This window comes from Calonectris borealis, chromosome 30, assembly GCF_964195595.1.
Source record: "Calonectris borealis chromosome 30, bCalBor7.hap1.2, whole genome shotgun sequence".
NCBI classification, from domain to species: domain Eukaryota; kingdom Metazoa; phylum Chordata; class Aves; order Procellariiformes; family Procellariidae; genus Calonectris; species Calonectris borealis.
The window spans coordinates 1503081-1514532 of record NC_134341.1 but is presented as its reverse complement, the minus strand read 5'-3'; the positions used below and the strand labels follow the sequence as shown (position 1 = coordinate 1514532).

At 62.4% G+C, this 11452-nt stretch overlaps 1 protein-coding gene across 4 annotated transcripts in view; it reads right to left on the bottom strand.

Moving 5' to 3' along the window:
* The window catches only part of HDAC7 (histone deacetylase 7), a 55619-nt gene continuing 44167 nt past the window's right edge, over nt 1–11452 (bottom strand). For 3 of the 4 annotated variants that reach the window (XM_075133977.1, XM_075133973.1, XM_075133974.1), the window contains exons 6-25: nt 11217–11339; nt 10614–10723; nt 10101–10217; nt 9683–9881; nt 8606–8814; nt 8089–8298; nt 7108–7333; nt 6494–6627; nt 5734–5854; nt 5434–5483; nt 4184–4291; nt 3900–3955; nt 3578–3665; nt 3142–3261; nt 2609–2706; nt 2396–2514; nt 2073–2206; nt 1880–1964; nt 1494–1632; nt 1–878 (exon numbers count right to left, since the gene is read on the bottom strand). In XM_075133977.1, the coding sequence (XP_074990078.1) occupies nt 833–878; nt 1494–1632; nt 1880–1964; nt 2073–2206; nt 2396–2514; nt 2609–2706; nt 3142–3261; nt 3578–3665; nt 3900–3955; nt 4184–4291; nt 5434–5483; nt 5734–5854; nt 6494–6627; nt 7108–7333; nt 8089–8298; nt 8606–8814; nt 9683–9881; nt 10101–10217; nt 10614–10723; nt 11217–11339 (2492 nt within the window). In that variant the 3' untranslated portion in view covers nt 1–832. The remainder of the gene's footprint in view (nt 879–1493; nt 1633–1879; nt 1965–2072; nt 2207–2395; nt 2515–2608; nt 2707–3141; nt 3262–3577; nt 3666–3899; nt 3956–4183; nt 4292–5433; nt 5484–5733; nt 5855–6493; nt 6628–7107; nt 7334–8088; nt 8299–8605; nt 8815–9682; nt 9882–10100; nt 10218–10613; nt 10724–11216; nt 11340–11452) is intronic. The other variant, XM_075133976.1, reaches the window with a different exon arrangement.

Here is an 11452-nt window from a genome sequence, read left to right as displayed (position 1 = left end):
TTCACATTAGCACACGTCAATTGTATATAGTGCAAATCAGAGCCCCGGACCAGAGGGTTCACGCTCTGGTTAGTGGTTAGGATGTCCCACGGGTGCAATCCGGGCACTGCAGACGCTCCAGCCCTTGCTCTTCCCCGACTGCAAGGCGACGGGCGCATCACGCACAGCCGTCCAAACCCTTCTCGTGCGGAACGAGGTCAGACCCCACCTCGCTGTCGCGCTCACTCCCTCCTTGTGCCCCTCCAGAGGAAGGGGAGCCAGGAAACCTTCGCGAGAAGGCACAGAGAGCCTGTCCCTCCCGAGCAAAACACAGGGCTGCTTCTCAAAGGCATCGCTGCCTGGCCGGAGGGGAGCTCTGGGTGCAGTCCCGAAGGCGGCTCTAACCACCCGCAGCACGGCCACAACACCCACCCCAACACCCACCCCCTTCCCCAAGGGTGAGGAAGATCCCAGGAGAAGGGCAGGTCTGCGTCTGGCCGCCAGCGCAGCAGGGGGGCGGAGGCCTCTCACGCATGTCCCCGGAGGGGTTTCAGGTCCCGAAGGTCGGGGACTGATTGCAGGCACGGTCTAGGGTTGCAAGGCCAGGCCGTGCAGAGGGAGTTTGTGGTTTTCCATCGGTCCCGAGCAGGAGGACGTCTTCCAGGTGGCTGCAGGAGCATCCTTTCTGGGAGACCTGCAGAGGCGGCAGCCAAAGGTCCAGGCCATTTCAGGACCGTTCTCAGGGAGTGAGGATGACGTGGCAAACGGGAAGCCAGGAGTGAAGAGCGAGCGCTGGGCTCAGCGGAGTCCAGCCACGTCCTGGAAGGGGGGGAGCAGAGAACGTCACCGCTCATCACTGGTTCATGGGCTCCTCTTCCTCCATCGGCTCGTCTTGTGGCCTGAAATGGAGAAATACGACACATGAGATGAGGAGAAGACCCGTGTGACAGAACGCATCCCTCTCAGCATCGAGGGGCCTTCTGGCAAGTCCAGCATCTACACAAGAAGCCTCCCAGTGCTTCCTGCTCCACCAAGACCTACGTAGACTCTGGCTGAGTCCTGGTGAGGATGAGAAAAGGTGGTGGGCAGGTGGGACCCTGCTGAAAGGAGGTGATGAACCCCCACACCTCCAGCCTCCAAGGAAGGAAAGAGGATTTGGTCTCGGTTTCATCTTGTTTGGGAAGAGCCCAGCACTGAATCCCCCAGAAGTCAATCCAGATCCTGACCACGTGGATGCACGACCTCATCCCACCACCCACCGATGCCGAACGCCGGGGCCAAGTCTGCCGGGAGGTGAGGGTTGCAGGACCAGAGCTCTCGGTGGGGAGGACGGTTGTATTTTCTATCTCCCACAGCCCAAGACCTGCTTAAAGCCAGCACCGTCCTGACCTCCCAGAAGCTCATCTGGCTGTGGGACATGGCCCTTGTCTGCTGCCACCCCCAGCAAGGCTCGGACCCAGGCACACAGGGAGCGAGGGGCACCCACATCTCCCAGGATCAATTAAGAGCATCACCTCTTCTCCACCATCACGGCCACCGAAAGGGAGGCCAAGGCTGTGACCGTCTCCACCTCTTCTGCCTCGTGGTGCTGTGCCTCCAGGAAGGAGCAGCCCAGCTTGGAGGCAAAGCGCTGCACGGCCACCCAGTATTTACCTGCAGGAGAAGCAAAAATCAGGAGGTGCCAGGATAGGGGTGCCCCAGGTCTCCGGGCTTCCCTTGCAGCGAGTGCACACGTAGGGAATCACCCTCCCATGAGGAGGATGATGATGGCGGGCTCCACTGGGGTCTTTTATGCCAAGTGTCCCCGTGGAGGTCACGGGGTTTACTGGAGAGGGGAGGAAATGCTAACGCTTGGCCCTTCCATGTTAATTAACTGAGCCCCCGGCCCTGGGACACTCACTCTGGACCTGGATCACCGTTTCCAAGGAGCGCACAGCGTTGGGGTTTGGTTTCTGCCTCATGCTTTCTTCTGGGAGAGGGTCCAGCTGCCGAAGGAAGACGCAGGGGGTCAACAGGAGGGAGCCGTGCCCAGGGCTCGGCTCGCAGCATCAGTACGGCCCCACAGCCGCAACCCGCCGGCCCCCAGCTCTCACCTCGTTGCCCAGCAAGGCGGACACGCAGGCCTCGGATGCATCGCAGATGGCCGTAAGGTCATGGCCACCTTCTAGCGCGAGGACGATGGCTCCGCCAGCCAGGCTCATCAGCTGCTTTGTCATGTAGCCAAAGCCTGGAGGAGAAGCCCGAGGGGTGGTTGTCAGCCTCCCCGCCCAAAACGCTGGCCCTTGATGGGCTGGCACAACCCCAAAGATCTCCCCCAGCTCCCTGGAGAGCTGCCACCCCTACGCCACCGTCCCAGCCTGGGTGGGCAGCAGGAACAACCCGCCCGGAGCCAGCGGTGCTGCTTCCACCTCCTTACATTTAGCAGAGACTTTGTAGCCGCCCAGGGGTGGCGGGTGGCCGTCAGCCGCGTCGAAGCCGGCCGACACCAGCACCACATCGGGGGAGAATTCGTGTGCAATCGGCATCACCACCGTCCTGCGTGGGTAAAAAACAATTAAGAGGTGTTAAGTGCTGGCTCAGCCTGACTCCGAGGGAAAGAGGAGATGAGCAGAAACACAAGGAACAGTACCTGAAAGCAGCCAGATACTCAGGGTCACCCATGGGGGGGTCGAGCCCTCCAGTCCAGGCTACGTTGACATTAAATCCCTCGCCAGGGCCAGCACCAACCTGTGAGAGAGCAAGGACAGCAGTGAAGGCCTGGATGTGGCCTGCAGGGATGCTGGGGCAGTGCCCTGAGCAGGCTCCATCGCCGCCAGGCTCCGCGGAGGCAGGGCTGGTGTCCCAGACCCCTTGCCCTGCGTCAGGGAGATGGGAGCCAGGGGGGCTCGCAAGGCTTGCTGAAGAGCAGCAGAAGCCGCGGCGTTTTCCTGACGTCTCCCAAACGTCCCCGTGCCGCTGGCTGCAGGCTGGGACGAAGCCTCGGCTCTGCAGGCAGCTGGGTGAACCAGGCAGGATCAGGCGTCAACGGGCAAGGCACCGAGACAAAACTATCCTCTGCTCAAACCCGGCAGTGCCCTGTTCTGCTGGCTGTCGCCTTCGCCACCAGCGCTGCCGTCCCCGGGCAGAGCTGCACAGACTTCGCAGCCTGTTGGTGCTTTTTACCTCGTCAGCGGCCCCGCTGCCGGGGAAGAAGTTGCCATCATCGTGACGATGCAAAGAGATGTAGAGAACGTCAGGGTCTCTGTAGAAGATCTGCTGGGTCCCATTGCCGTGGTGAACATCCTAGAGGGAGGGCGAGATTGGGAGAGCGCTCTTTTTTTCGGCCTTGAGGGTGGCCCAATGGCCTAACGGAGCTAAAAGCAACTGGATCTCTACCCTGCTCCAGGGCTTGGTCGCCCATTCCCAGGCTCTGCTCCTGCTCCCCCATCCTGACATGCCGGGGGGTTCCCAGCCGTGCTCCTGCAGCTGGTCCCCAAAGGAGGAGGTTTCGCTGCTCTCTGGTCAGCTCCAAGCCAGAGCTGGGAGGAGGCGCAGACACCCGCTTTTGGGGACGTCCTGGGGAGGAGCTGGGACACGCTGGGGGACAAAGGGGACTTACCCAGTCCACAATGAGGATCTTGCCGAGTTTCCCTTTCTGCTGCAGCTGCCTGGCGGCAATGGCCACCGAGTTAAAGAAGCAGAATCCCCTGCAAAGAGGGAGTTGGAGCTGGTTAACGCTCGGGCCCTTCCTGAGCACCCTTTCCTCCTGGCTCACGTGTTCCCCAAAGGGCAGGCTCTCCCTCCCCTCCCCCTCTGGCCTGGATACAGGGGATCCGGGGGAGGTTAGTCTGGAGCGATCCGTGATTTTGAGCCAAGGAGATGTTTTCTGGGGCTTCCCACGTGCCAGCCCAAAGCCCTGCGGCTTGGGAAGGGGCCCTTACATGGCGGTGGAAGGATCCGCGTGATGTCCGGGTGGCCGCACCACAGCGAAGCCGTTCTGGGGACAAAACAAAGGTGAGGTGATCAGAGCTGCTGCCCCCAGCGTCACGCACCACCTCCACACCCCAGCTGGCCGGTCCTGCCGCGCGGGGAGAGCCGGGGATGGAGCCCGCAGCAGCGCAGGGCTGGGAGCACCCAGTGCCAGCTGGCGAGACCCCACAGCCCCGCTCCTTGCCGGCCACGGGGCGACGCACGGCTCTGGGACCTCCACGAGAAGCCAGCCTACCTTCAGCTCCCTGGTGGCCACCTTGAAGGCCAGCTCGGTGACGCTGCCCGCGGCCCAGCGGGCAGCGTTGGAGGAATGCAGCTCGTTCCAGATGGTATCGCTGTCCACCTGGAAGCAAGGAGAACGGTCAGACGGGGACAAGGCACCGGTGGAGGGGATCTCAGTCACGGGCCCCACGCTCTCTGCCAGCCACCCTGCTCGGGGCCGGGGGTTGAAGTCCTGCGCAGGCTGGGCACCGTGGAGCCGGACCACCTTGCACGCAATGGGGCAAGCTCCCCAGCGGCTCCTGGTGCTGCTGGCCAGGGTGGCAGCTCCTCCGCCTGCCGTCAGCCCCAGCCCCCAGCCGCAGAGAGCATCTCACCCTGCACCCAGGGGCTGGAAGGAGTGACTGAGAAAACGCTCGTTACCTTCTTTATCTTATTTTATTGTTTAACCAAACATCTTGGTTTGATCAGGATCACGTCAAGGGCCGAGCCAGAGCCGGAAAACTCAAGTCTCTTCTGATCAACGCCATGTGTGCAACTCAAAGGCTCCCCTCTGCCCACGGAGAGGGGCAGCTCCGGCCCCCCCGCCTTCGGGGCACGGGCGAGAGGAGGGCAGGGAGGGGGAGGCAGAGCGGGGAAAGTAGATGCAAACGGGGCTGAGAAGAGCTGGTGCCCAGCAGCGGGGGCAAGGAGAGGAGAAGAACCAGAAGAGGCAGCAGGAAGGCATGGAGTGAGACCCTTCCTGAAAGAGAGAGAGAAGGACAGAGACAGGGGGGAGAGAAGAAGAGAGGAGAACGCAATGAATGGAGAGAAACCAGGACGGCAAGCTGTGAAAGGAGAGGGCACAGAAGTGTCTGGAGAGGAGTGGCGAGCTGCTGTCCCCACGACACGGCTCCCCTCCCTCAACGGAGACCACGGCTTGCGGCTTCCCCCAGCCGCCCGTCAGCTCGCTCCCTTCTAACATCCCGGGCTCTTAAAAATGGCTGTGAGGGGCTTCTGGTTCAGGGGCCCCTTGGAGTAAGGAGGCATAAAGGATCCCCTCTCAGGGGTGGGATGCTTAGGACCGTCCCAAGGACAGGGGGAAGCTCCGATACGATGACACCTTGCCCACAGATGGAGTGCTCCCACCTGAGGCTACCCAACCTGGGCAGCCCAAAGGCTTCGGGAGCTCCCTGTCCACTCAAGCCCATGAGGAGACCCTCGCTGGGGACAGAAGAAAGCAACAACCCCGTCCAAAACCGGCCAGAGCTGAGATCGAGCACTTACCCCCACGCCTCCGCAGGGCAGCATGACAAACATCCGCTGCGACAGGATCCCTGCAGAGAGAGGGGACAGCGAGGACTTCAGAGCTGAGGAACTGGGGACTGGTGGGGGACAGGGCGCACGGCACAGGGGTCCCACGGAGGGAGGTTTGGCCTGGCTGCTCGGCCAGAATTAGGACCAGCCTCCAGGGGAGCCGCTTGGTGCGGTCGAGGCTGCTTCAAGACCCGGTGTGGATGCGCGGGCAGGGACAGGCAGAAGGCGAGGGCACTGCTGCCCGAGGGAGCGGTGTGGATGTGGACTCACCTGCCAGCTTCCCGTTGTCCAGTTTCAGGCGGTTGAGGGGATTGGTGCCGTAGAGGAAGACGTGGCGCTCGGTGTGGACACACTGCAGCTCTTCCAGGGTGGCCTTGCGTCCCCGCAGACACTGTGGCAGACAGGGGCTGTGAGCAAGCTGCTCCAGGAGGGAGACGCGGGCTCTCCCACCCACGCACACCAGCCTCCGAGGGCGGAGGGGGCACGTCTTGATGTACGAGCACAGCCAGACCTCACGTCACAGCTGGGGAGGCAGCTGCAAGGCTGAGCGTTGTGCTTCTTGCATTGGATTTGAACTTGAGCACGCCTCATTTGCGGGCAGAGATCAGGCAGGACATGCCAGCACCACCTTCCTACAACTGCAGAGCCCTGCGTGGACCAGTCAGCCCAGCTAGACCAGAGCAAGGTTTCTAACAGACTGGAACTGACACTGATGTTCCCCAAGTTGGCCAAACACCCTGTTTCAGCAGGGATCCCGCCTCTCCCTATTGCCCATCTTCCAGCACAGCGGACTCCTGCTGCCACCCGAAGCTGGAGATGGTCCCACCAGCATGCTCTGCCTTGGCGCTGCCAGCAACGGACAAGTCCGAGCCCTCTGGATAATGGTGGTTAACAGGCTCAGAAGATCTGGGAGCAAAAGGGACGGAAGTGGGAGCAGGATACCCTATCACACCATTAGCACGAGATCTGCTCATACCAGCATCCCCCGCCCGGACAGGCGTCCGGCTCCCACCCTGCCGCTCGCGCTCACCTCGCACTGGCTGCGCAGCCCTCTCTCCTGCAGACGGGACCAGATGCTCTGGATCCTGCCCGCGTGCTCTGGGTGGTTGCTGTTGTCACCGCAGGAACACTGGTGTTTGAGCATCACCGAGTCGTAAACCAGCCCTGCAACGCACAAGGAGAGCTGCTGTCCCGAGACTGGACTGGACCCCAGGTCTCGACGGTGCTGACCCTAATTCAGCTCCTTTTCAGGGGCTGGACGAGAACCTAAACGCCCGTAACTATTTGGTTTGACCGAAATGCCTCCCTCAAACCATGGGAACCTCTGTCCCAACGTGCTTGAAGCAAATCCTGCCTTAGATATGTAAGAGAGCTGAACCTTGCCAGCATCACTGGACCAGGATGGCAGACAAGGGGCCAGATGGGCAAGTCCTGCTTGGAAAAGCCACCTTAGATAAGGAGAAGGGGCTCCTCATGGCTTGCTCTGCTCTTTTTGCAGCCAGCCAGAGCACTCCCAAGCGTTTATGAGTCCGGGAGTGACTGGGACTGATGCTAAGCTGCCCCTGGGCATCCCCACCTCCCTTCCAGCTCTCGTCCCCAGTCCCTGCTGCTGCTCCAGCGGCGACAGCCCCGCACAGGCCGTACCTGTTGTGAAGTGCGGCTTGGCTGGCTGCTCCTGCACAGGCAGGGAGAGCGTCTTGGAGGCCGTGTCCTGGGCAGGAAGGGAGACGGTCGCGGTGGCAGGAGATGACTGGGCCCTGGAGAGGGGCCTGTGCCCCGCATGGATGGTGGGGACCATGGGGGAGTCGGCCAAGGGCTGCCGCTTGAGGAGCTGCTGCTGCACGCGCTGGTAGGAATCCCAGAGATAGGCCTGATGGAGAGAGGCGGCGGTGAGCACGGCATCCAGAGCAAGGCACCAGGGCGGTGGAAGCAGCATCACCTTGGCCCAGGGAAGGGAGCTCTGCACTGTGCACCCTCCCAGGGTCTGGACACGACAGCCCCCTCCACGCTGGGGGGCTCGGAGGCGGTTTGCAGGAGCTGGGACACGTCACGCAGCATCTGCTGCTCTCTGCTGGCTCAGCCCCGCAGTGCTGGGCAGCCCTGCTGCAAGGCGCAGCGATTTGGGGACGATGCCCAGCCTTGCTGACACCAGGGGTGGCTGCAGCTCTCGACCCTGTCCTAACAAACTGGCCCAGGCCGGAGGAAGGTACAGACGTGGTGTCTTTATGGAGGTCTGATCTGAATCCTCCCAGGCTCAGAATGCTACCAGCTTTGCTGGGTTTGTGCAAAGCCTCAAACAGGAGACACCAAGAGATGAATTAAAAATTGCTCCAAATCGCAGGGCAGGGATCTCTGCACGCTGCCTGCACAGAACTAATGCTCAAAGCAATTAAGCCACGACTGGAGACAGGGAAAAGGCTGGGAACTCCACCTCTTACAGCCCACACCTGAGCCTGTATGAAGGCTCCAAATCACCCCAAGGGCTCCGTGCAGCTTGTGACAGCCGGAGAAGCCATCGTCCCTTTTCCCCATGGGCTCCTTGCGCCCAGAAGGGAGAGGGCTGCTTCAGGCTGGCAGCCCGCACCCCTCCCCAGGGCTCTCCCATCCCTGCCAGCCCTCGGGTACCTGCTGTAGGACAAGCTCCTCTTGAGGCTGCATCATCTTCTGCGTCCTCTCGGGCTCCTTCACGCTGCTCCCCGGCCGTGTGGGCTCCACGCGTGCCCTCGCTGGGTCACTGCTCTCAGCCCCGGCCTCTGGAAGCGTCCCCTCAGCCTCCATGTCCTCCGAGGAGGGGATCTGCCGCAGACGGGGCTTCTCGCTGGATTTAGCCATGCGCTGCAGCCGGAGGGGTCACAAATGAGCACAGAGAGGTGGCAGGGGACAGGCCAGGCTGAGGAGGTCATGGGGGGTGGCAGGGGATCTCAGGGCAGAAGCAGGACGGATGTGGGAGCCAAGGAAGCCACGCAGGTACCCTCAGCTCGCTGCTACGAGTCTGGGGAAGGCAGCATCTCGCATGCCTGCCTCTGGCTTTGCCCTGGACATCTGGTACTCTCTGCCCAGCAGGGCGGGTGCCATCTTGCACCCTTCTGGCATCTGTCTCCCATTGCCTCCTACACGCCTGTGCCGGGCCTCCACGACTCACCTTGCCCAGATGCGTCTGCTGCTTGAGCCTCTCCAGGAACTGAGTGTGGTGCTGCTGGAACACCAGTTGCTGCTGGATGGCCTTGGGGTTCTGGGGCAGGGGCTCCGAGCGGGTCCTGCCCAGCGGTTTATGGTGGCCTGGGAGCGACAGGCGCTCTGCCGAGATGAGCGAGGGGGCGAAGGAGAAGGGGACCGTTCCCAGACCTGGCACTGCAGGGGAGATGAAGGAGAGGTGAGGGGTGGCACTGTCTGCTGGGCAGACGTGACACGCTGCAGAGCTGGGCATGGCAAGCAGCGGTGCTGTCTGTACCCACGCAGACTATCTCCAGACAGCCCTAAAAATGACACTGAGCCAGCCCTGGAGCCCAGTATCTGGTAGGCTAGGATGGACAGGCTGTGTCTTTACGGCTCCCCTCCTTCTGTCCCCATGGCTTTGGCATCACACAGCCCACAGGGGCCTGGGGACAGGATCTGGCCGATCCTCAATCATCTCAGCTTCATCCTTACTGGGAGAAGCTTCCTTCTCTGCAGGTATCACAGGGTAGGGAGAGATGGAGCCAGGAACCAGCACAAATTCTTCTGCTACAATTAGAGTGGATTACCTAGAGGGTTTGGGGGAGTAAGGCAGCTAGAGGCACAACCAAGAGGTCTGAGCTGCCCTGCTCAACACAGGGTCTGTAGTGAAATCTGCTGGAACAAGAGCCTAGGAAGAGGCAGGAAAGACCCCGTGGAGGGGGGCTTCTGGGCTGCAGGAAAGGTGAACGGCTCCGTACCAGCCCAGCTCAGGCCGGGCAAGGGGCAGCTGGAGGGAAGAGCCAAAGCTGTGGCTCTCTCTGCATGGCTGAGGCCATGGTGCATGCAGAACTCTGGTTTCACCCCTGGCAAGGACATGCTTACTGGCTAGCCAGAACCAGGGTCAAGATCTTCCATTCCCTCGGTCCCAGCTCACAGAAGAGTCATGGAAAAATCAAGGCCACTGGGCTTTCCTGGCACCCAATAAACCTGCCAGCCCCGAGCGGAGCTCCACGCTGAGCCCTGCCTGCCTGCCTCAGTGCCTGTCACCGAGCTCGACGCTTACCTGCCACCAGCGGAGCGTGGGTGACCGAGGGCTCGAGGATGATGACAGGCTGGAGCCGAGGGGACAAGGGGCTCCCAGCCTCGTGCTGCTCCAAGCCAGCTGGTATGAACATGGGCGAGTGTGTGCCCGTGAGGACAGGTCCGTTCAGCACGGGCACCCGGTGTGCCAGGCTGGAGAGGGGACGGCGATCTGCCTCTCCCTGCAGAGAGGAGGGGGACTGGGTTAGCAACCCCCCGGGACACAGCACGGGGAGGGGACGGCACGTCCTCCCCATGCCCACGGGCAGCGCCTGTGAATACTCAGAGCCGGTGCACGCCTGGCATTACCCCAGGAACCCCAGGCCCAAAGGAGAGGGCTTCCCCTGCCCCGCGGGAACCCTCTGCCCAGTTCTGGGACCACCTACAACCTGGCTACCTACCCTGGCGCTAGTGGTAGCCGGCAATCCCAGCGTGATGGCCGGAAGGGAGGCTGCACTCTGCAGGGCAAACTGGGCCAGTGAGCTCTCCTGCATCATCAGGCGCTGGGCCAGGGGCGTCTGCACCAAACACAATTCATTAGTCTCCTGCTCTGGCAGCGGCAGAGCTCAGCGCGGGACAAGCAGCTTGGGCGCGGGCAGCAGAAGAGGGTGGCTGAGCCCCAGCTGCCTGGAGGAACACCTCGGGCCAGGGCAAGGGGCACGGGGGCCCAGTGGGGAGTAGGAGACAAGAAAGGCACAACTGCAAAGGAAGGCAGTGTGTCAGGAGCAGCGCTGGGCCGGACAGAAGATCCCAGCGTGCAGGGAGAGCAGGGCTAAGGGCAGTTCCTGGGCAGCGGGGTTCAGGGCTGGGGTCCCCGGGGGTGGATGCTACCTTTGCCTGAGCCTAGGGTGGGAGTGGGAGATCAGGAAGCCCCAACCCAGGAGACCTCTGGCTGCGAGGCCGTCGGAGCTCACCTCGTGGGCCATGCCGGAGGCAGCGGGGAGGGCTCCGTGCTCGGCGGGGAGGCTGTCGTTGGGAGAGCTGCAGCCGGACACAGGAGTGCTGCTACTGCTCGGGGAGGAGTCTGCACAAGGAAGAGAAATGGGGGTGATGGGCACAAGCACCCAGAGAAGGGCTGCACAGCCCCTGCCCCAGCCCTTCATAGCCCTCCCTCCCTCTAACAGCCGCCCACCGCCCTCCGAGGGCCAAACCTCCCTCTGGCTGCTCGGCACGGTGGAGACGGAGCCGCCCTGCCAGCATGGCACCACACCACAGCGAGGAAGCCTGACCAGCCGCATTTGCTCAGGGCCTTGGACCCTTTCAGCCTTGTAGGTTCATCCTGGGCCCGAAAAGCAGCAGCAACATCCTTTCCTGGCTCATCTACCCCTGCACCATCATGGCAGAGCGCTCCCTCCATGGGCTGTGCCCCGAGGAGGGCACCGATAACGCGCTGAGCCCCGCAGACACGACCCCCAAGCAGATGCGGCGCAGGATCCTGGGCAGACCGTAGCTGCTCCAGCCTGGCCCCAAGGTCTCTCCAAACCCCCGAGGTATCACCGTCCAGGCAAAGTCCTCACCGATCGCCTCGGGCGGCCGCCTCTTCAGCGAGGGGGGAGCGCTCTCCTTCCGCGTCAGGGGATTCTTGCGTCGGTCAAGGCACTTCCTGGGCTTGCAACGCACCTTCAGGTTGGGCTCAGACGCTGGAGCGGACAAGGTGGTTAGTCCCGGCCCCACTGCCGACAGGGGCAAAGCTGGACTGGCTTCGTGGGGCCAGGCCGCCCCGCGTCTCAGCTCCAGCCATCCCCTGCGAGCG